This window comes from Neolamprologus multifasciatus, chromosome 3, assembly GCF_963576455.1.
Source record: "Neolamprologus multifasciatus chromosome 3, fNeoMul1.2, whole genome shotgun sequence".
Classification (NCBI taxonomy): domain Eukaryota; kingdom Metazoa; phylum Chordata; class Actinopteri; order Cichliformes; family Cichlidae; genus Neolamprologus; species Neolamprologus multifasciatus.
Genome location: NC_140441.1, coordinates 34,018,646 through 34,043,609, shown reverse-complemented (window position 1 = coordinate 34,043,609; position 24,964 = coordinate 34,018,646). Strand labels below are relative to the sequence as shown.

Sequence of the window (24,964 nt, the reverse complement as noted above, 5' to 3'; positions counted from 1 at the left end):
GTTTAACACTAAATCAGAGTTAACATACCAACTCTCCAAAAAGAGTTAAATTAACACTCTCTGGTGTGGACCCATATAGACACTTTAAAAGTGTTGAAATCAAATCTGACAGTGTTAATTTGGACATGCTGGATTTGCTGTGTAGTATCATAACTGTTCGTAGGACTGTGCTCTTCTGGACAAAGACCTCTGATGTTGTGACTGGAATCTGGTGCTTTCACTCTTCCAGTTTTGAGGTTACAGCTCCCAATGGTCCTATTACCACTGGGATCCCTCTGGACTGTACCATCCACATTTGCTCCAGTTGTTCCTTCAGTCCCTGGTACTCTTCTATTTGCTCATCCTCCTTCTTCCTCAAGTTTCCCTCTGCTGGCATTGCCACATCTATCACAACTTCAGAGTTCTGCTGCTTGTCAAGCACCATCATATATGGTTGGTTGGCCAGAAGCTACATGTTGATTTCCCACTTAAAGTCCAGTAAGACTTTTTAATCTGTGATCTAGAAGCTTTAATTCTAGCAGTGTAAAAGCAACCTAACATCAGACTAGGATTAAACATATTTGGGGGGTTGAACATGTTAAAAATGTAACACTATAATGACAGTGCCTTGGTTGAGTAGACCTAATATCAGTATTTAAAAATGGATTACACTAAAGTAAATTGATGACATGTGCAATGACATGACATGTAATTCATATGTATCCATTTTCTTTAAGTGTTGTTTTGATGTCACAAAGAGTAAACTTGTCACATGCAGCAGTCTAATAGCTGAGTGGATATTTTGGGTAGTTTAGTTGTGCATAAAAGTACAGTATCTTTGTGGTAGCATAAAATGTTCTTTAAATAAACTGACTTCCTCAAAATGATATGCTTATCTCACAGATCACTTGCAGAGAACCACTGTCCAATGACTCAGTAAAGCTGAAACCACACTTAATAAAGCTACTTCATTTTAGTGTTTCAAAGATTTTGAATGTCACTCCTGTCGATACAAATGGCTGCTTGGACACTTTCAGCTGCCATGATATGAGTTCAGCTTGTGTCCCATTATTTGGACAGAGACCTGCTGTTTCTTCACTCTCTCTGGCTTTTTCAGAAATTAAAGGTTATGGGGGGGAAGTTGTACTTTGGGTCATTCTGACAGTCAGACAGAGAACAGCTGTTCCAAAGTCAATTGTGAAGCACCTCCTCAACTCCATATTCAACAAGAAGCATTATTCAAAATTCAGAAACTCCTTTAGTTACAAAGTAAACAGTTACAAAGTAAACAAGTTCCTCAAATTGAACAAACCCCAAAATGAAACGAGGAGTTTTATAAGTTATAGCGAAACTCAGGAAAGCTAAAATTAATTTACCAGAAGCATGAAATATTTTTTGTCAGCTTTCTGTTCCCCTTTCATCATAAAGCTGCATCAGCAGTATTTCAAGGTCACAAAGTCAAATTTAATCTGAAATTTGTTCATTCACAATCACAGCATCAAAGATGTTTCATGATGAACAAACTGCATACAGGTAGATTAATGATGTTGATGTTTGTACACATGTACACTGTATCATCGCATCACTACCCTCATTAGCATGTTTTGGGTGTAACTGAACAAATATAAGGAAGTGAAAAAAAGGGAACAAGTGACTAAAAAGTTGTCTTATAATCTGACAGACACAGATGGAGTGAAGTGTCAGAAGCTGTTCTTCTGAAGTTTAACAACTTTTCTGCATCAGGATCAAAACCAAAATGAAAATCCTCCATGTTCTCTTCTTTGTTTTCTTGTCAGGTGAGGACTGATTACCTCATTGTTTCTTTCATGCTGCTCTTTATTTATTTTTATTTTTTAAGGGAACTTTATAAAATGCACATATTCACATTTGATATTCATCTTACTATTATTATTCTTATCTGACAGATCCAGCTGTGCTCGTCAAGGCAAAGCTCGATATCTGGTCTGCAGCTGAAGGAGGAAATGCTACACTTAACTGCCACTTAACTTTACCTGGAAGCACAAAGTTCTTCTGTAAGGAAAAATGTCAGCGAACAGAAGATATCCTCATTAAAACAGATGGAAGCACAGCTCAGAGTGGGAGATACAGCATGAAGTATAAAGATGGATCTTCAGGAAAAGGAATTGTGTCTGTGACCTTCACACACATGATCAAGTCTGACTCAGGAATGTACAGGTGTGGTTTGGGAAAATCTTCTGCTCCAGATTCATACTCAGACTTTGTGGTCAGAGTTTCAAATGGTGAGTTTATACTAAAGTATGTGTGTGTTTCTGTCCATGTGTTTTACCCTAAGTACTTGCACCTACAAGCATCACATTATCAGATGTGTCTTGGTTTTAAAAGCAAAACCCTCCCAAGTTAACATCTCTGATCAAGAATAATAGAAGCAAGAAGTTTGTTCTGTTTGCCAAAATTGAACAGTGGCTAAACATTTGATATTATGGGACAATTTAAATAAAGCAGATGAAATGTCAGCCCTCTGTACTTCCAAATCTTCATTATGTGAATGTAACATTTTGAATGGCTTCTTTAAATATGCTAATGTTATTGTACAGTAGTCACTGATCCTGCCCAGGGTCAGGTGAGTGTTTTCTGAGATTTTCACTGATTTTATATAAAAATCAGAATATCATCAATCATGCTTACATGTGTTACGGATTCAAATATTGGGGATGGATACAAGAGGAAAACCAAAATAACAACACTGGTCCGGCCGGGTCAAGTCAAACGATGATTTAATGAACACACGCATGGGAGATGGACACCATACAGCAGACACCATCAGATCTCAAAATGGTGGAGCCTTGATCAAACTCTTATAGCCTCTAGTGGCCCCCACCTAATCATAAAAGCCTAAACATTCACATTCTTTCTCACACACAGCGCCTAAGCTACGACCTTGGCTCCCTGTTTATCTGCTCCTGGTGAGATGGGGCAGAATGCTCTGTTCTCTTCTAACCAGACAAATAAGGCGATGACTTTCTGGAACAGTATTTCTTCTAACTCAGCAGTATAATGCATCATAAAACAATATCATTCATTCACAATAAATCAGCAGTCTAATGTAATGCAAATCAGTTTAACAAATGTAATAGTTATCACCTTCTTCTAATTCAGGAGCAAAATGCAAACTTAAACTACATAATAATTCACAATCTTTAATTAGGGGTCTAACATGGCATAAAATAATATTATAATCCGACACATGCTACAGGAAATGTGACACAACAGCTTACAGGAAGTACAGACTAATTCATGTTCTTCTATTTCACAGATCTGGATAAAAACTCTGGTTTTACTCGCACAGAAACTGAGGGAGAAGCAGTCACATTGGGATGTGCCTATACTGTGTATGGGCAGAGGAAGTTCTTTTGTAAGAATCAGTGTAAGAATGAAGGGGAGATCCTCATTGACACAAGCAATAACAAATCTGTGAGTGGCAGATACAGCATTGAATACACAGCAGGATCTGCGTTTGGACTGTATGTGACCATCACACAGCTGACCAAGTCAGACACAGGAGGGTACAGGTGTGGTTATGGAAACCCTCTGTCTCCAGATTCATACTACAGTACCAGTCTTGTTGTCATTGGTAAGTAGGATGGTAAGAAATATGTGATTAAAACAAAAACAATAGCATGCTTTGTCATTCAGTAGGATAAAATAACATAAAAACTGAGGACTCCTGTTACTCACTGTCACGGTCGGGGCTATTGTCTCTTTTCAGTGTCTTTTTTTTAGTATCTTTTCCTTTGTTATTTTGAATAACACCTTAATTTATTTAAGTTCTAATGAGATGCCTGTATCCTGCAGTAAAACCTGAGCAGAAGATTTGTGACTCATAATTGTATGAATGAACATTTGGCAAAAATGCAAAACAATCTCTATGTTAAATCTTTTGTTGGAGGGAGTTGTTCTTTTAAATTTTCTCTGTTTCTTCAAAACTGTCTGTTCACATACATATAAAATCATAGCCACTAGCTGAGGCCAAATGTATTCGAGTGTTACAGTCAAGTTGCAGTTAAAGTTGTGTTGGTGATGACATTGTGTTCAAATGACAGACGAAACCTGTGTCTCAAATGTGGCTTGAGAAAATTATGAATCAAACTGAATTTCAAAAAATCAGACCGTTATCAATTCTAGCCTAAAAGCATGATGGTGTTATATTCTGAACAGAATTTTATTTGTGATAGTCAAGCTACGGTTGATTGCTGATTTTACAGTTAATGTACAAGACACTGCAGAATGTAATATTTTTTTATGGAAAACAATATAATCATGTGCCAAACAACCATCTGTCACACCAACATCCAACCTCACTTTTTCAGTGTGCACTAAAAGTTTCCAAATTAATGTTTTGAAGAGTCTGAGTTCATCAGGTGATGTGGATTGACACTGAGATTGAGTGAGAGGCTGACCATGACTTTCTAATCTGATTTAAAGATTTCATTATAATGTTAATGATGCATTTTGTATTTGGCAAATGTTTTTATTTTCAAGTATCACTACTCTTTTTTTTAATTTGTGTATTGTTCACAGGTTCAAATCCACATACTTCGACACCACAAGCAACAACTAAAACAACACAAACACCACCACCAACAACAGCACAGAGTCAGAGTTTCACTCCAAAGATTTCTACGTCTTCATCAGATTGTCCTCGCTCCTCCTTGGGTCTGGTTGTGTGTGTGTCTCTGATTGGTGTTTTACTGATGGCTGTTTTTATCCTGCTCCTCTACATTTATAAGACAAGGAGGAACACTGCACTGAACATCAGAGAAAATGCAGGCAACAAAAACATGGAGGTGAGTTTTTGTCACTTGTTTACTTTCTGTTTATACAGGTTTCAGTGACCACAGTTTAATCACTGTGATGTTCTTAATGAAGTGTAGTGAAAAATAAATATTTTTTCACTTAATAACAAACCAAGTTACAGAAACATCTTTTTGTTCTAGTACTTCTTATTGTTATTGTTATTAGGTTGATTCTTCTGTATTTGCATGTCTTTTACTTCCCAGACAAACATCAGTTCACCATATCTAAATATGTGAAATCACATTTAGTCCTGTCAGTATTCTGCTCTGAAGCAAAACTGCTGTACTTCTCATTTTTAATAGCACGAAACTGATAATGCATAATGTTTTTGAAACCTCAGCTTTTATGTTGTTGATGTTTTATTTTCAGTTGTCTGGCACATATGAGAACTGGGGTCCACCCTCCCAACATAAAGGCAGTAAGGACCAGGATCACGTCTACTCTGCTTTGTAAAAAGTCTGAAAATGCTAATGTTCTGATGCTTTTTTTTTCTCTTTGGGCAAGTTTAGGATCTTATATAATTTGTTCCACACACATATAAATATATATGAACTGAGCTTATTTTTTCCAGTTACTTTCTTTCTATGTATTCTTGACTTCTTTCTTTATCCATAAATCTGACTGAATGAAACATTTATGTACCACATTTAAAAATAATGCAACGTCTGTAAGTGTACTAAGATTTTTAATTAATGGAGATCAGGAAGAGTCCATTATGTTTTCCATTTTTATTGACCTATTTAGCATTTCACATATATTTAGCATGGTAGCAAAAAAGCTTCAATATGCAATCTTAGCTTTGTAACACTGAGAACATGCTTATTATGCTGCATTATAAACATTTGAAGAAGAGATCAGTAGAAATATGTTTTATTGACAGAAACAGAAAACCAAAAGCTTTTTTCTAACATGCAATAAAATGGTTCACAAGCTGGCCAAAAAAAGGAAGTTGAGCCTGATTAAAGCTTAAGAAACTTTACCTCTCCTCATCCTCACCATCACCCTCAGAGGAGCTTTGTCCTGTTCTTTATTGTGGTGGTGAGGGAGGTTGTCAAACTAAAGAAGAAGGCTTTGGTTGGTCTGAAGCACCATACCAATATGGGAGGGCCAAAGTGTTGTGGCTCCAGCAGTTGCGGAAAAAAACGTGGTTGTTGGAGGAGGTTTGCTTAGAATCCATAACAAAGAAAACCAGAATAAACAAATAAACACTTACTTGTTTAGATGTGCAGTGTATGGGAGCAGGTGCATGATGGTTTCAACAGGCTGAAGAACAGCAGTCACTCAGCATCAGCACATTTATTCTCTGTAAGAGGAACTCAGTTGCACATCGAGGCAGACTCACTCCAAAACCTCTGAATGCTTATCACAAACACTGTAATTACCGCTGGATCCCTCTACACACGCCATTCACAACACAACATGTTGTTCCTAAGCATAGAGAAACAGACTGAGAAGTGTGTATTCAAAGGAGGCATTCAGGTGGAGTACTGCAGGCAGTCACAGCCCAGAACTAAATATGAAACTAAGCACAAAGTAATGTCCAATGTTTTTTTAATCAAGTGACTCTAATTTTTGTTCCAGGTTCTGTTTATTTGATAATTTCTATGAAACAAAAAAATGTGAAATAATATAAGTTTCATATAAAAGACTTATGTTGTTGTGATTCTCTTTTTTTGCATACACTGTAATAAGTGAATCAGGTCAGACTGTAGATTTTCCTTCTTCTAGCTGTACTGACTGACCTTTGACCTCATGAATGAAGCATGACATTTTCCTGCTTAGCTGACTGGATGCATTACAGTCAGACACCGGCCTCGATAAGAGAAACAAGTTAATGTATATACATCATTATAGCTGAATGTGTGTTCGCCAGAGGGCGCTGCTTCTTTTGATTAAATCATCCGTTAAATGTTTACAAACTTTTGGATTTTAATAGCAACATGTCAGATTCAGGACAAACTCTTTCTCCATATAAATAAAGATTGATTCAACTTTAACACTGTTGGAAATAATAGAGTCACATTTGTGTTTACAGAGTTAGAAAGTGTTTTATTGAGTTTAGTTTGAATCCTTTTCTATCACAGAAAAGTTCATAGAGAATATAAATCATTTGATAACAGCTTCTCATCACAGGAATCATCTGTGTGAACAGATTCAGAGTTAAATACAGGAAATAAACAGAACAGGTACAAACAGTGTATATATCACAGTAATATACTGACTTATGAGTGTTATAGAGGAGGAGCATCACAGCAGCAACAGCTTCGCCAAATGTACAAAGTAACATTCAAAGAATCTCACAGAAATGCTGCAGTTTGAACATCAACACTCAGCTACAGTTAGAGCTGAAATGAGCCTGTCTGTCCAGATGGTGGCGCTATAAGCTCACTTTTTCCTGCTCAGTTACAGACATGATCTTATTGACTGTCAACAGCAGTGTGAATGATTCAGAGGAGGAAGAAGCTGCTGGTTGACATGAACGACTGATGTCGAAACAACTTTGAGGTTGTTCATGCAAAACCACAAAGATGTTACAAATTGTTTCTGTTTGTTCTGCTTGTTAATATAAATTGTGCACGGTGTCTCTCTCATGCTCAGTCAGTGTATCTGTAATCTGTCCGTGGATGTTGGTGTGTGCAGAATGTGAGTTTAAAGAAGAGCAGACAGCAGCACTAAGTATTTTATCTGTAACTCTGTTTTTATGTCAAAACGTCTCTGAGAGTGTTTAAAGTGAAATCTCTGCTCTCATTATCATTAGGTATAATGTTATTATCCTGTTAAGCCCCAAAGGGCTTTCGGAGCTTCCTGTTTGAAAATGACTTGCCCAAAAAGAAGGGAGTATTTATCTGCAATTACAAACTGGCACAAGCTTTGGACCACACTGTAGCTCAAAGGCTACTTACTGAAAAAAATGACAGTTTATTCATTTTAAATGATTCACTGATTGTTGATGAGTTGCACCTGATCAAATGTATCAACCATAAAACAAAAGGTGGGCTCTTGTATATCTATGAAACATTTAAAAGAACAACATCAAAAACAGACCTGCGTATGATAACATTAGCTGTCCGCTTACATGAACCATCAATTGTCAAATTGTTTATTTATTTTGTTTATTAAATCTTCTGCTTCTTCATAAAATAATTAAATATCAATTTTAATATAACTTTTAAATTGTATAATTTGACATTTTAATTAATTTATTTTCAAAGAAACAATAAATATTAATAAATATATCATGTAAATGTATCATATGTAAATATGCCAGAGTCAGCCATAAGGCAACTTTCATCTGTAGTCCCATAATATTTGCTACATCAGGCATTTTGTGCACTTTATTGCTTATACATTTATTGTTTTTAGGTTTTCAGGTGAAAAAAAAAATCACATCGATGAAGATTAAAAGGTAATCAGTTGTGATATTTATGATTTCCACGTGTTATTCTCGATTTTTACAATATTTATTAATATTAACTCAGAAAGTTACAAAAATGACTTACTGAGGAAATTATTTCAGCATATTCTTGCTGTGCTAACACTTAATGTGATTTATCAATAGCAATGGATAAACAAAAATGGGTCTAGTGGTCTGATTTTATGGCAAATAATCAATTTTAATATCATTTAGGTAGAAAAGACTCAATTTCAATGAAAGCCTCACTTAGATATAGGGCCTGAAAATGTGCTCTACCAATTGGTTGACCGGAACACTAAATGGTTTTAAACTGGTGTACAGTGACATCAATGTGTTGATGCATGTAAGTAAGCACACAGGTGAAATGTTATGTTTATTGTGGTTCAAAGACATTAATTAAACATCTATACATGAGTTTGGTCATGGATCAGGTTCAGAGTCGCCCATTCCAGAGATCATGAGTCTGCTGAACACACAAATCAGCTGCTTCTTACTCCATCAGAAAGAGCCAGGACTAGGATCAGGATCCTGCCTCATTAATTGAAAAACAGAGTATGATCTGGATAAAGAGATAAGGACAGAGTCAATAAGAAACTCTTTATCCACATCAGGACAACTGATCTCAATCAAACATCAACAACAATGATTCAGTGAAGTCCCTAGTTTAAATGCATGGTCTGCTCTAAAAAACAGGTCTGAACTGGTGTGAAATCCTTTAAGTCTGAGAGGGAGATGCCTGAGGCCTGAAGCAGCTGAGGTTGTCTAAATAAGGGACTAATATCTAATCAGAGGACAACATATAAAATATAGAGTTCAAAAATACACATGTGATTGTGGGTAATTTAGCTTCCAATGCAATATTAGAGTAAAAAATTGTAATAAAAGCTCAGACTCAGGCCCTTTAGATGGAGAGCCAATCCAGACCTCTTATTCAGGGATAGCTGGGATCTATCACATTTGAACGCATCAGTGAAAGTAGACTGGGGCCTAAATATGGACTTAAAACTTGTCTAAACTTGTGAGAAATTAAATTCACTAGCAGAAAGTGAATATAGAACATAAACAGGCTAACAAAAAGGCTGACATAAACGCTTGCCAACTGGTCTGTGAGTGTGAGTCCTGGTCTAACCTGGGGCTTTCCACCTGTAGAGAAAACATCCAGCCAAAAGTAAGATCAGACCCAGGGTCAGTATAGAGGCTCCGATGGCAATCAGCGTGGTTGATTCAGGAGTTGATTTGTCCGAGGACGGCTCTGAGTCTGACAGGTGACAGACAGAGGCCAACAGTCAAACAGACAGGTGAGCAGTCAAATACATATTTCTGTGGACATACAGACAGGTATTTACCCCAGTCAGTGATCAGAGGTTCCTTCAGGCTGGCGTGCTCCACCACACAGGAGATGTTCTCGCCAGACCTTCAACACAAAGACCTCTGATTCACAAACCACTCACAGAACTGGATCTGGAAATGAACCTGGATCTAATGTGGACTGACCTGGGTGTGTACTCCAGGTAGGAGTGAGTCTGGTAGTACCAATCACCATTTGCCATCTCCTCAGTGGAAGTGACATCAGAGGTGACTTCCTGTCCGTCTCTGAGCCAGCTCACTTTGATCTCACTGGGAAAGAAGTCGTAGACGCTGCAGACCAACATGGCAGGATGGTGACCAGAAAGCGGGGTCTTGGACTTAATTCTGACACTGGGCTGAACTAAAAACCACACAGACATTATATTTCCATTGTGGCAATATTATGTGTAATGGGACATAATCATCTGTAATCTACCTATAGAAAATGTGTTAGCTGTCAGAATAATGGCATAATTTTGGTTATTTGTAATTAAATAAATTAGAATTGCAAATTTCAAATCAATTTTATTTATATTGCTTCAAATCACAACAGTTGCCTATTGTAAGGTAAAAACCCTACATTAATACAAGGAAATAAGAAAAAAAAATGCAACAATCATATGACCCCTATGAGCAAGAGTTTTGGTGACAGTGGGAAAACTGAAGGCTCTCCCTCACATTCTACTTTTAAATACTCTAGGAATGACAAGTAAGCCTGCAGTGCGAGAGCGAAGTGCCTAATGGCATGATATGGCACTGTAAGGTCATTAAGATAAGATGAGGTCTCATTATTGAGGAGAAGGAAGCCACTGAAGGGAAGCCAATACAGAAGAAATAAGCTTTCTCTTTCTAATTCATAATTTCTAATATCATAATTTTATTAATATCATATTTTATTACTTCCTTTACATCCTAAGTTCATGAATAATTTATTGGAGTCATAAATCACTCTGTTTGGCATAAGGGGCGTAATATCACTCTCTCGAATGAACTAGTTTTTTAGCGTCACTCTGAGACAGGATATTTCTAATTTTAGAGATGTTGCACAAATGGAAAAAAACAGTCCTACATATTTGTTTAATATGTGTATTGAAGGACATCCTGGTCAAAAATGGCAATTGCAATTATTAATTGACACTAACAGTATCAGTGAGAGTTAGGCTACGTTCACACTGCAGGCGAAAGCGCATCAAATCCGATTTTTTTGACCTTATGCGACCCATATCCGATCATGGTATGACAGTGTGAACGGCACAAATCCGATATTTTCAAATCCGATCTGGGTCACTTTCGTATGTGGTACTGAATCCGATACATATCTGATGTTTTAGAAAGCGACTGCTGTTTGAATGGTCATGTCGCATTAAATCCGTCTTTTACGTCACTGACACAAGACAGACGCCAATTATCAGCGCCGGAGAAGCGCCCGATAAGAAATCGCAAATGCTTCCTGGCCATCCAGTGAAACTCTTGGGAAGACAGCGTTGGAGGAACGTGAACATTTTATTTGTACTGCATAATCTGCTTATTCTGAGAGAAATCTGCAACTATCCTTTGAAGCACCGCTCCTCTCTAAAACAGCAATAAGGATAATTATTAGGTTATTTACATTATTATGTAAATAACAAAATAACTTAAAGCAAAAATTGGGAAACGTAAAGTCCGAAGTCTTTATATTAAGGGCCATCAGTCAAACAATACTGTTTGCTCTGGGTCTAAACAGAGCGCGTTGTGTGTGACGTCTTCTTTTGTGCAAGCGGGCCGCTTTGAGCGTTCACACTAGAGCGCGTTTGCTGTCACATTTTATTTGTAGTGTGAACAAGCAGACAAAAAAATCGGATTTGATCCAAAAATCGGAATTGAGCATTAAGACCTGCAGTGTGAACGTAGCCTAACTGTGGCACTAAAAACTGTAAGAAGCTCAAGTTTTGCCACCAGCATTCAATGCAAGCTGTATTTACACACATATTTGTTAAATCATCTTCTACTTTCTAACTTTTAATTAAAGGTTTAATTAATCCTGAAATAATTTAATAAATTTTTTTTCATTGTTAAAAAACTTTGTTTCTTGAATTTTAAAGAAACAGAACTCCAGTAGACTCCAAATTTCTAAACAAATTTAAACCTTCAGGAGTTTAAGGATTAAACTGAGTGATTCAGAGTGTTGGTCACTGTGTGGCTGAACATGATGCCCTGATGATGTTGCACAACTACACACTCACCTGACTTAGCTAGAACAGCCCGATCATGAACATTAATGTTTTGGTAACAATATGCCGTTATCATTTGTCTCATTGAATTCAGCCGTGCAGTATCATTGTTCCAGAGTGTTGCCAGCTCCACTCCATGCTCAGTGAATCCAACATACTCCCCCACACTGCTGCTGAACCTGATGTACTCTATCTTCTTGTAATAGCGAGAGTAGATGTACTCGATGTGCTTCAGCGCAGTGGAGTTAAATTCACAGCGATCCACCCTATACTCTAAAAATCCATCTGAAGAACAAAACAGAACATCAGTGAAGTGCAGACTGTGGAGAACTGATCATACCTGCTGTATAATAGATGATAAAGTATAAACTGTATGTTGTATTGATGAGTCTATTGATCAATGAACCATGTATTGATCAACAATATACAGACCAAAGATGAATGTATTAATTGGTATGAGTGTGTTGATCAGTGCATTGATCATACCTGCAGTGAGGATGCTGATGAAGAGGAGGGTGAAGCAGAGAAAAGATGAAGCCATGTTCCTGAGTGCTCTTAACAAACTGCCTCAGTCTGACTGAGAGCTGCTTTAAAAGCCAGATGACATAGTCACTTGATCACATCATCACCTGTTAATAGGAAGAACTATCTCAAAAAGGTTTCATCTGTAGTTTATAACCCCACCCTGCCACACCCCTTTTTTCTCTAACTAATGCAGTCAGATGGAAACACTGTGACTTATTTGTTCAGATAAAGATAAACTAAATACAAAATGATTTGGCTTTTATAAAGTGTGATATTATCTATAGTTAAGCAAAGATACTGGAACCAGCAGGTTCATCATGTTCATTAGTCAAAGTAAACTTTATAGACTGAATAAATTACATGGATGAGTGATGAAATCTTTCTCCCACTAAAAACGTCACATCCAGATAAACAGAATCAACTTTTTGAGATTTTCTTACCTGGATGACTGAGCATGTGTCAAGACATTATTGATCAGTTCTACAGATCTTTAATCAGTGATTCTACAGTATATGATTCAGAGGAGCCGACTGACAGTGTAAAAGCTTCCTTACCGTCCACAGACTCACGCTGTTACAGAGTTAGAAATTTGATCTGACCTCAAGGTAAATCACAAGTGAAAAAGTTTTGCCCCCTTCCTGATTTTCTTTTCTGTATTTTATCATAATATGATGTGACTGTCCAACTACGTTGCATATATAAGTGTGGTGAAAAGTGTTGATCAAGTTACCTGAAAAAGAAATCAGTAACTAATTACTTACGGTTCCAAAAAAGTAATCCTGTTACTTCACTGATTACTTATTTTCAAAAGTAATTAATTGCTTAGTTAGTTACTTTTTAAAAACATGACACACAAGCTGAATAGGTAATAAAGCAATAGACTTTTCAGCCCAATTCTATTTTTTTCTGCATAATCCATCATATAAAATCTAATCAAATTAAAATGTTTGTTTTTAAAACTTGCTTTATTAGTTTTAATCTTTTAACTTTATGCATCAAGCAAAAATTAAATTAAATGCAACAGTCTTTGACTTGAAGAAATTTGTTTAACATTTAAACCTATATTCTGCATATTCCAGCATATAAAAGAAAACATTTTTTTGCGTTTAGTTTCTCTGTGAATTTCACATTCCCGTGGCAGCGTACTTGCTCAGAAGTTTGGGGGGGGGGGGGGGGGGGGGGGTTTGCTGTAGAAGGAAGTTTTCTTCCCACGCAGTGTATACCGGACACTAGTATTTTTGTCACTTGTTATGAAACAAACTCAAAGTAATGTCAGTACTTCCATGCTTTACTTAGTTACTGCCCATCTCTGGTGGTGAATCACATCTTCCAGCTTCACTTAGTCCAACATTTACTGTCATCTGTTACAATAAACATGATGGTTCCAGTATCTCTGCTTTACTGATCATCCAAAACAGAAAATAATATCACACTTTATAGAAGCCAAATCCTGTTGTATTTGGTTTATCTTTATCTGAACAAATGGGTCATATGTTTCAATTTGAACAGTCCAAAAACTTTGGACCACATATTGCTACCAGCTTAATCCTCGGTCACATTAATACCTGGCACTGCATTAGCTAGAGAAGAAAGGGATTGATTGATTGATTGATTGATTGATTGATTGATTGATTGATTGATTGATTGATTGATTGATTGATTGATTGATTGATTGATTGATTGATAGTACTTTATTCATCCCGAGGGATGTGGCAGAGTGGTGTGATGAACTATCCAAAAAACCTCTGTGAGAGTTCTTCCTGTTAACAGGTGATGCTGTGGTCAAGTGACTCTACACAGTAAAAAATGAGTGTCAGTTTTGCAGAGTTGATTTTAACTCTGTTTCAAATAACATTTTGTCCCACTCAAAATTAGAGTAAAATTTACTCTATGGCCAGTCTTAACTTTTTAGTGTTAATTCCTCTCAATTTGGTGTCAAAATGAACAATGAAATGTTCAGAGAAATACGATTACACTTTACACAGCTTTTTTTTTTTTTTTTTTTTTACTACAAATGCAGTTTAATAACAACACACTAATGTGTAATAATATTTCACTTCTATTTCTCTGTAGTGTAGTTTTTTATATTCATCATATTCAGTTCATCATCATCAGGTTGTCAACATTAAAGACAACTAAATCTTGCTTTGTCCTTAGTCAACTCATAGGCATGGAAATGTTTTTGAAAGGCTACTGTACAGGATGCCAAATTGAGCAGCACTGGTTTCTCATGTATTATCAAAACTGACTCAATCTGGTAAAACAGAGGCATCAGACACAACTTTAACATTGTTTATCCCTTTTACATTCAGAGAGACATACTTTAAATCACTCATTGCAGGACCTGGTTATTTAAATCATGTAGAGTGGTAGCAACAGTAAAAGTATCAGCCTCATAAATTAACTTATAAGAAAGACTCAAAACCTCCCTCCGCCCGCTCATATGTAGTGTTGATGCATGTGTGTTCTAAGGTGCATTTTCTCTTCATTTTGAGAAGAGAGGGAAGCCACATTTCAAAATATGTAATAGCATTCGTCTCTTCCACCCCTTCCTTGACACTAAATATGCGGAGATTAAATCTTCTACTCCGAGCTTCTTGATCATCCAGCCGGTTTGAGAGCATGCAAATCTTACTTTCTGCAGGAGTGAGCCTAACTTCCATGTCGGCTATTATATCCTCCGCATTTGATGCAGGTCTCTGCTTCATCAAGGCGTCTCGTGTTGCCATCAAGAGTTGCCTGAATAGCATCAAGTTTGCTGTTGATAACATCCATCTTCCCTTCTATAATCGTACCAACCACATCTGTTATTTTTGCAGTTAAGATGTCATAATCGAAGGGGTAGCTTGGGTTAGCTTCAGCCATGCTTCCATCATTAGCTTCAAGGTTAGCCTTCAGACTGACCTGGCTTCGAAGTTGCAAACTGAGCTTTGGAGGTCTCTTATCGGCATTCTCTTTTTATCCTTTTTAGCTGGCATGATGTCCATAGGTCAGTGATAGTGATGCGTGAATCATGAACGAATCGTTCAATACTCGAGAATCACTTTACTGACTCATGAATCATGATTCACAAGTCCAACTGACTCGCTGACTCATCCCTGTTGGTGTTAGCAGCAGTATATCTAGCTTATAATTAAAATTGTGGAGAAAAACACAACATCCAGTATCTTAACAAAAACATTTCTGCTCTGAACTGGAAGAAAAAACCCTGAGTAGAAGCTCACATTAACGGTGCGAGTTAGGCGCACCGGCACAAAAGTTAGGCGCACTCAAATATTTCAACCGCATCGCTTAACACCGCAGTTTTACATGTGCACTTTTTTGGGGGGGAAATTGCAGTCCATACAGACAATATTCATTTGTAAATGATTAACTAACAATCTTGTACTTAAAGTGCTTTGGCAATATTGTAGACAATGTTAAACTTAATCATCACATCAGCCTCCTTTGACGACCTGTTTGCTGTTGCATGCGGCTGAAAGGCAGTGGGGGGACACTTGGGCAGTGCATTTATCGCAGCATATAATGTGTTTTCTGGATACACTGTGCTTTTTCAGCGTTCAAAGATTAATGGTTCCATGTCAGAGCACTGCCTATGAATTTCAGACGGATCAGGCCTTAACTTAACAAAAAAGTTATCAATAGTTCTTTTCATCTTTTCTTATTACCCACAGCTACATCCACTTCTGTCAGGCCTCACTAGGGCTGGGTATCATCACTGATTTCTATAATCCATTAGATTCAGGTTCTCAAAGTCCTGATTCAATTCAATTTTGCCTCAGACAGTCAGAAATATTATAATTCTGATCATTTATCAGTACTGATACATTTGAGGCTTCATCAGAATTGTGAACATCACAGCAGATGCTTTTGTGTCAAAGTAACTGAGAATAAAACACAGAAAAACATGAAGGAGATTTTCCTGGTCTGGCTTTTTATAGCAGATAACCTTAAAAAAATTCTGCAATATTCTGCAATTTTGCATAATTTTAAAAAGTTTAAATTTAATAATTAGGCTTTCTTGTCCGAGGTCATTTAAGTGAAAAAAAAAAGAAAAGAAAAAGGCAGCGCTGTAAACAACGGTAGACTGGTGGGTAATAAGCAAATTAATAATGCAGAAAACAGAGATTTGAGACGGGAAACTGTTCTTGAAGTACAGAGAGAGAGAGAGAGAGAGAGCTGTGCATGAAGTGTGATTTTTATCATGGTGGAAGCAAAACAGCAAAAGTCAGAGGGAATTCATGACGACATTGATCAAATGTGAAGCGTAATTTGCTGCTTCTTTTGCTGCTGGCTCGGTGAATTTTGGTTGGAGAGAGACGAAACCTGCAGCTCAGAATCAGCGCAAAAAGACGTAAACACAGAGCTCCGACAGCGTGTGCGTCTACGGGCCGTCGGGTGAGAAAGCCGAGAAAGACAAAGCTGATTCTGATACGTCGGATCCGCTCTCTGTTTACGTCTTTGTGTGGAATCCGTGTACCTGCTCTCATTTGCTGTTTGGTGGTTGTTGAAATAGTTTTGTGAGCTTTAATCGGAGAATCTGGCGTTTCTGGCAAAATATGTTTATGTTTAAAAGTCGATTCAGGATTTAATTAATCGACATTGCCTTATTCTAGTGATGTGTCAGTTGCGAATGAAACGGCTCTTAGAGCTGAATCTTTGAAGTGAACGACACGAGCCTTTTTTTTTCTTTGTCTCACCCTCAGGAGGGAAAGAGAGAGAAAGAGAGCCAGGGACAACAACGTCACACTAGAAAGGTAATAATCCACAACTATTTTCAGTTGCAGATGATAAAGGATTCAGAAGGTTTATTCATGCAGGCCCATATGACAGAGAATGTGCATCTTCTTTTTGTTTTCATATTTTATTTTATATTTAATTGTGTTGTGGTTTGCAGTGTTTTGTGTTGTTTCACTTTAAATTTCACGGCCAATCAGAGAAGTCCCGCCCCTGACTATCTCTGATTGGTTTAGTCCAGGATAGGGGCATAATGTGTGTCTGTTGTTCTTCCAGGTGACTATTAGATATCCCACATTGCAATGCAGTAGTGAAACACATAACACTTCTGGACAGTGAGTGAGGCAGCTGAGATCTAAGATCAATAAATCTTAAATCTAAGTGGATAATATTTTTCTTTGCTAGAAGTGTTATTTATTGCTGCATATTACCCTTTACTAAACAAATAGTTTGGTCTTTTAGGTTGTACTCATCCAGCAGATCACACATGTATCATTCAGGTGATACTGATTATTAATGAAATATAACAAAACAAAAAACTGACTCATGTTTACAGGTGAGGATTTATTTCAAATTCAGGTTTATTTACATCTGTCTGAATCATATAGATGGAACTGAAGGCAAAGATAGTCAACAGATAAAACTGAGTTTAAAAAAAACTTAAAAAGACAGATGGATTGTTTCGGACTGATTATGAAGTCACTTTGGGATAGCTTTCTGATTGGTTAATATTACTTGTCATTCTTGTGTTACTTGTGTTACATGTTACTGGCATTTTAAACTGAATCTGTTTAACAGTGTGAAAATAAAGTGAACTTAAGGCTCCATGTAAACACAGCCAGGGTTACATGAATGAAGATCAGAGAGCAGAGCAGCATCCTTAAATGACATTGTCTACACAAGCACTGTGGTTGATGATGTCTGTGGTTGACATCATCAACCACAGACGATCAGATGCATTTGTTTGCTTTGAGGATGAAGAAGGTTCCACCTGCAGCACAGAGCACGCCGATAATCACACCGAGTCCACAGAACACTGCAGGTCCAACACTGGGCTTATGTTTCTCAGGCGTCTCAGGTGTGTCCACATCTGGAGGCAGAAACAGACACATGACACAGACACAATCGTTCAGACTGTGATCTGATTAATTACAGCTCAATAATGTGAACTGCATGAGCTGAGAACTGTCAGCTCATTAACTAAAGTCAGCTGTTCAGGTTAATACTCAGCCAAGGCTTTGTGAAATCTGTAGACAGAAACACGAAGACATGAAACTTCATAATTATGCACTATTGTCTCTGTATTTCAGTCTGTCTCCTCTGTTTAAATAAAAGTGTTTCTCACTATAGATCTTGATCAGTGGTTTGGTCAGACCCAGATGTTCCACTGTACAGCTGTAGACGTCTCCCTGCTGTGGGATGAACTGCAGTCTGGCGATCTGGGTGAAGGTTCCATTTTTGTTGGGATAGGGATTGTTGATGCTGGATCCTCCAGTCGTAATCTGTCCATTCTTGGTCCAGGAGACTTTGACAGGAGCAGGATAGAAACCAGTCACATGACAGACCAAAGTGTTTTTAGCTCTGAGCTCCACCTTGTTTCTGGTGTAGATCGTCACACCTGAAGGAGCATCTGTACACAAACACAAGTCAGTTCGATGATGGTCATGGAATCCGCAGAGTAGAATATGTCTTGTCTTAATCTTAGATAAGCTACTCCCTCAATGAGCCTGTCAGGTCTATCAGCATGGAAACACAACATAGTTTTCAATAAAGAAACTTCAATGAGAATATACATGTGATAAAATACCAAACAGTCATATGGCAGTGAAATGGTCAGTGGGACCCATATAGAACCTCCTGCTCTAAAACCTGAAATGAAAATCTTGAGCTTTTGGAACTTGAAAGCGTTGAAGAAAATCTTCAAAACAAATAAATGAAGAGGTTTGTGAGTTAGTAATGGTTTGTACTGGGAAAGTATGGAACATACAGTAAGATGGACACCCCTATGTCAGCCAAATATATAATTTGTGTAATATACTTGGCTATTTATACTTGAGCTATTTTTATATTTTGTAACTTTGTAATATGTTGTAATATTTAACTTAGTTTAGTCTGCTACTGTTCTCACTGTCTTGGAGGAAGTGTGACCACATAATTTCTTCTGGGAATAATAAAGTATTCTGATTCTGGTTTATGAAACCCACCACACACCACATTATTTATAACCTAACCTCATTAATCACGTGACACTGATGACAACATTTACATCAAAGTAAATTTAATTCCCTATTTTAGTAGATTAATGTAGATTGAATGTTGTTGTCAGTTTGTGTATGCCTGTATGTGTTTACCACGTCGTGGAGGGTAGTCCTTCATAGCCATCTCACTAAGCTGCAGGAACTCTCTGCAGGCATATAAATTAGCCACAGCTGTTTCATAAGCTCCATCTCCAAAGTTGATGCGTTGAATAAAAGGTGGCTGAGGATAAACATCCATCTGTTTCTCAAAGTCTGCGTACCAAAGTTCTTCACGATCCAGTCCAAACATGACCCCTCCATGAATGTATGAACAGCCAATGACATGGATGTCTGTATGTAGAGCTGAAACACATTAATGGAATTAAATGCTGATATTCTGATCAATAAGCGGCTGACTGTCTGTCAGTTTAAAGAGAGAAACTCACCATCAGCAGAGCCCCAGAGCACATAGGAGAGGAAGAGGAGCAGCTCCTTCATCTTCATCAGCAGTTCTCACTGATGAATAGAGTTAAACTGTGACTGTATGAAGTCTCTGAGTGAACTGGCAGAAAGTGCAGCAGCAGGTGAGCTCTAACACACACACAGCCAATCACAGAGCTCAGAGCTAGTGATGTGATACAGCCTCTTAGAAATAAACATTCCTGTTCTTTGTTAGTCATTCTGTAATTTAAAACAAATACATCAAAGTGACTTTATTTGTATCATGTAGACAATACTTTGCAAATTTTGAACTAAAACTTTTAAAATATATTTCTGTAAAATAAAAACTAAATTGTAATGTTTAAAGTCATTTACAGTTTTCAGATTGAATCATCTCAAGCATCAGACACATCAGAAAAAAATCAGATGTGTCTGATTTTCCATTTCTTAGATTATTTGTAAAAGATGACTGATTCGTGAGGTAACATGTATTCATGTGCAGCTAATATGCAGATAAGGACTTTACTTAGATAACAGATCAGTGTATAAAATTTGAGATGTAGTTTAAGATTAAAGAACTGAATTAAAAGTGTTTCACTCACTTCCATCATAATAAATGTTGATGTGACTACTCTGTCCCTACCCCTTAGAACTTTATGGACTCCCATTTTCCTCCGAGATAAGACAGGTTTCTCCTTATAGTTAATAAAATGTATTTACTTTATTAAGTGTAAAAAAAACGTGTTTAGATCACAGACTGCACATAACAGATGGATGTTGTCAGTTACTGGTTAATTTCTGGAATTAACATAAACAGATGTCAGCAGAATTAGAGATTATCAAGAAGGGCATGGCGAGATGATTCTGAACAGGTGTCGAAGGACAACGCCACCTGGGACTAGAGAAATAATTTCAAAGAAAGATAGAGATAAGCAAATGAAGCCAAACGCCCAAGCCTTCACTGCATTTGCAAGGCAAAAGGCTTGGGATTTTGCTTTGCAAAATAGCTTTTCACTTACTTCCATACATCAGGCCCTGATGAGTCACCACTGCTAACTGTGGAATAAATTCTGGATCAATTGATAGGCTCAGACAGTAAAAAAAGATGGAACATGCATCGCTTTTTTGGAAAGGTTGCATGAGAAAGCCTCCTCTCTTTAATAACTATTAGCATCTGAAAAATGATATGCTGTAATAGAGTTCTGTGAAAAAAGTATTTGCCCCTTACTCATTTCTTAGTTTTTGCATATTTGTCACATTTAGATGTTTCATATCATTAAAAATATACACTTTAAAAAAATAACCCTAGTAAGAAAAACGTGCAGTTATTAAATTATATTTAATTTATTAAGGAAAAGCTTCAGTTTAAATGCCACACCCAAGCCTCATCACTGCTAGACCTACTGATTCAGAAATCCATTAATTGGAGATTATGTATCGGAATTTCAGGAGCAGGACCACGCCTCCAAACACGCTCCTTCCAGTTGTCATCTACATAAGTTCCCCTCGTTCTGCAAGCTGTTCATTCTCGTTTACGTGCCCCACCCTCCCTCCTTGTTTTCAATACTTTAACTTCTTCACTTCTATTTAGTGCATGGAGATCTGCAAGGCCCAGGAGCCATCGCCAGTCCCCTTTAAGGCCTTTCCCAAACCACAACTCAATTCATGTCCAAGCATTCACCTTTACCTACTAAAACGCTATTAAACCTAACATGAGGACGTGGGCCCAGCTAGTGAAACAGAATCTGTTTGACAAAGTGAAACAGTATAAATATCTCAACACCTCAGCACATCATGTCACAATCTAAAAAATCAACTGAGAAACAAGGTTAGTGACAGCTATCACTCTAAAAGGGTTTCTAAGGCTCAATGACAGCCATCATCCACTTAAGTAGAACACCTGGAACAGTGCTGGAACTTCCCAAGAGTTGCCAGCCTACCAAAAGTACTCCAAGAGTGCAGCTATGACTCAGCCAGGAGTTTACAGAAGAACCAAGGACAACATCTAAGTGCCTGCAGGCCTCACTGGGTTCAGTTAAGGTCAGAGAGAAAGTACTCTCTCTGACCTTAACTGAACTGAGTGTACTTTATTTTCCTATGACTGTATTAACTAGCATTAAAAGTGACAACTACTTTCTACAGTAGCAGGCAACATGGAGGCTGTTAAGCGGCTTCCATAAAAATACAACACGGCTATTCAACTATTTCTTCCAATACTGGTAGGATCATCACATTATACAGATACTTGGGTCTACAGTTAACATACTGCTCTTTTTTAGCTGTTTGACAACAAGAACAATGGTAATGAAGCACCAGGAAGTTGACTGCAGTTCCCTTAATCAGTTGAACCCCAATGGATTTTCTGAGGTTCCTGCTTGAAAATTAGATTCCTGAAATGAAAAGAGTACTTCTCTATAATACTCATTCTGTAATTCATTTCAGTTTTCTGTGGTTACACAGTTCCTTGAAACTAAACAATGTAAGCACGTTACAATGTTTTAGCACAATTTGATGTGGACCTCATTGCAGAGTGGAATCAGTTGGGTTAGGTTTTATTTCAAAGGTGGTAAATCCAATGTTACGTGGTAAGATGGAGGATTTTTTTTTTTTTTTATCTGACTAAATGAGATAAAACAGTGACACGGGTCAAACAAGTTAAAGTTAAATTATTCTTTCCCCAATAGTTTTAACTTGGTTTGTTTCAAATTGGCAGGCATGAGAGGTTTTTCAAGTGAGATTAATAACATTGTATAGTTATGCTTTGAAGTTACCATATCCTTGTGAAAAGAAACTCTAAAAATACATCACATCACATCACAGACAGTATTTACAAACTGTTCATTCAACTATCCAAATGAATCAAGGACAATTTGGTGACATTTCACAGTATTTCACTAACACTACAGAAGAAATATGATTCAGGACAACATTAATTAAAGCCTTGGTTTACTTGAAGTTTGAGATGATAACATATTCACTGAATTTTGCTTTAGCACCACAAGTTTTTACTTAATTTTTAAGAGTAAAACAGTCAAACTTTGATTAAACATTTATAGATGAGTTCAGCGATTCACAGTCTGTGAAAGACTCTGCACTAATCTGAACCATGCTAATGAAGCACCAGGAAGTTGACTGCAGTTCCCTTTTTTTATTCTCTTTATTTATTTCCTTTATTTATTTCCTTGTTCTGTGGTCACACAGTTCCTTCAGCCTACACAATGTAAGCACGTTATGTCCCACATCATTTTAATTCAGTCTAAAATCTAACTAGTGTACAACATTAGACATGGGAGCAGTCTGACTGAACTTCCTGGTTTTCAGTGCTCAGTGTGTTATGTAAACAGCAACAATATCTACATCAACATCTAAGTCAAATGATAAAAAAAACAATGTGATGCTGATTGTATAATGTGGTGAAAATAAGATGTAAAGCAGTTTCTTCCTCGGCTGAATCTTAATACTTTATTAATCCCAGAGAAAGTAAAGTAATGAAAGACTTAAAGTAAAAACAAAATAATCCAGTATATTACAAAATATTATAAATTCGAGGACTTGACATTTTTGTTACATTATACAAATTCGTCATGAATTCTCTCTTACTTTAGCTGTCTTACTTCCACAACAATAAAATCGCTCTTTGCACACAACTCTAGCTCCCAGTATACTTTAAGACCAGTTTCCTGTCAAGAATTCATGGTGATAATTTCTACCTGTCGACCGCTGTTTTTTTCCCCAAAAAATGCCCTCCGATAAGAAAGCCTAATCTCGGCTATTCAATACCGAAGAAATTTAAACTTTTACGAATTTAAATTGCAAAACTCTTAGCTATGTTTTTGATAAAACCTCTGTAACTTTGCTCTGCTTCACTTTAGCAGCATCAGTTTTTTTGCAGGTAATGTTTATATGTTGATTCATGGTTTTCTCCCATTTTTGATCTACCTGGAGCATATTTTCAAAGTGGTAATATGCTATAAAACACCAGACCAGGAAAATCTTCATATTTTTCTGTTTTATCATCAGTTACTTTGACACAAAGACATCTGCTGTGATAGCTGCACCTCTGAAGAAGTCTCACAAATGACAGCTTTGTTTTTATACCTAGGTAGATAATACTGAGGTTTTAATTGCAGAGAAACAGTCAATTCACTTTGGGCTTGTCATTTTCCAGCAGGAATCTCAAAAGCCCCGGGGCTCTACATGTCCAATATTGTGATGCTTTAGGATCTGTTAAAATATGAAATATGAAATATGAAATATGAAAATAAATATATTTCATTTAGAGTTTTTTTTTTCTGAAAGTACCCATCAAAGAATTTACGATAATTATAATATTTCCGACTGAGCCAAAATCGAATTGAATCAAATCAAATAAAAATCAAATCGGGACCTATTGAATCAGAATTGAATCAGTTGGAGAAATTAGTGAGAATAGCAGCTATAATTATAACTGCTCACTCTTCAGAGCTAAATTGATAGCTTCTGTTTAATATCATGTGACAGTGCTGTGTGTTGTTTTGTGTTGGATTGAGACAGTAGAGAGACAAGTTGGACACAGCCATTCAATTTGTGTCTCAGAACGGTGTAGTTTTTTTAGACACCTGATGACGTTTTCTGACATCCATTATAAGATAAGTAGAAATCCTGTTTTCTATTCAGACAGTAAATGAATGAAAGCAGCAGAGCTGCTGTCAGTCCACAGTATAGGCCGATCCTTCCTCGTCTCTCTGTGTTTGATGTCTCAGGTTTTCTCTCAGGTTCAGGACAATCCCTGCTGCAGAGACACAAACACATCTGAGTCTCTCACATTCATTTAAAAAGCAGTTAAACTAATAACACATCAGAACCATTGGTAATGAAGGTGCTGAAATCAGTTTGTAACTGTAAGTAGTTGTTGTTAATTTGGACATTCACTGGAAAAATCATCCATGCAACAATCTACAAAACATTAACTCAGAAATAAACCTCTGACACAACTTTCCTATGTTTAAAAGTGCACCACATCACATACTCTGAGACACCCACCTACACCCACTCAACTGACGTTGAGTCGACATCTTCCATGATCTGTGTTGACAGAGAGTCTGGACAGTTGAAGTCTGATTCGTCCTTCTCTGAGGGCGTCTTTGTCACTCTGGACTCGTCCTGAAAACTTTTCATCCTGAGACTCTGACACCTCAACACGTTGATGAACATGATGCAGGACAGAGAGTTTATGACAAGCTATAAAGCAACAAATG

At 37.1% G+C, this 24,964-nt stretch overlaps 3 protein-coding genes across 4 annotated transcripts; 1 reads left to right on the top strand and 2 right to left on the bottom strand.

Moving 5' to 3' along the window:
• The first annotated feature begins 146 nt into the window (after positions 1-146).
• LOC146522702 (polymeric immunoglobulin receptor-like) lies at positions 147-6,463 on the top strand. Its single transcript, XM_085153562.1, has 5 exons — positions 147-1,775; positions 1,905-2,240; positions 3,275-3,592; positions 4,540-4,805; positions 5,185-6,463. Exons 1-5 carry the CDS (start codon positions 1,736-1,738, stop codon positions 5,266-5,268), a joined length of 1,044 nt encoding a protein of 347 aa, XP_085009688.1. The 5' UTR covers positions 147-1,735; the 3' UTR covers positions 5,269-6,463.
• A 2,021-nt stretch (positions 6,464-8,484) lies between these two features.
• Positions 8,485-12,406, bottom strand: LOC146522701 (H-2 class II histocompatibility antigen, E-S beta chain-like). Of its 2 annotated transcripts, none has more exons than XM_085153581.1 (6): positions 12,274-12,406; positions 11,800-12,072; positions 9,725-9,938; positions 9,577-9,644; positions 9,360-9,488; positions 8,485-8,789 (listed from the first exon to the last, which is right to left on the bottom strand). In XM_085153581.1, the coding sequence occupies exons 1-6, from the start codon at positions 12,326-12,328 to the stop codon at positions 8,767-8,769; spliced, it is 762 nt and encodes a 253-aa protein (XP_085009707.1). In that variant the 5' UTR covers positions 12,329-12,406; the 3' UTR covers positions 8,485-8,766. The 2 variants fall into 2 exon arrangements, with proteins under 2 accessions (XP_085009707.1, XP_085009708.1); XM_085153582.1 differs by having other exon boundaries at positions 9,360-9,482.
• A 5,405-nt stretch (positions 12,407-17,811) lies between these two features.
• On the bottom strand, positions 17,812-19,863 carry LOC146522700 (HLA class II histocompatibility antigen, DR alpha chain-like). Its single transcript, XM_085153584.1, has 4 exons — positions 19,733-19,863; positions 19,401-19,649; positions 18,395-18,679; positions 17,812-18,139 (listed from the first exon to the last, which is right to left on the bottom strand). Exons 1-4 carry the CDS (start codon positions 19,788-19,790, stop codon positions 18,000-18,002), a joined length of 732 nt encoding a protein of 243 aa, XP_085009710.1. The 5' UTR covers positions 19,791-19,863; the 3' UTR covers positions 17,812-17,999.
• Positions 19,864-24,964: the final 5,101 nt, after the last annotated feature.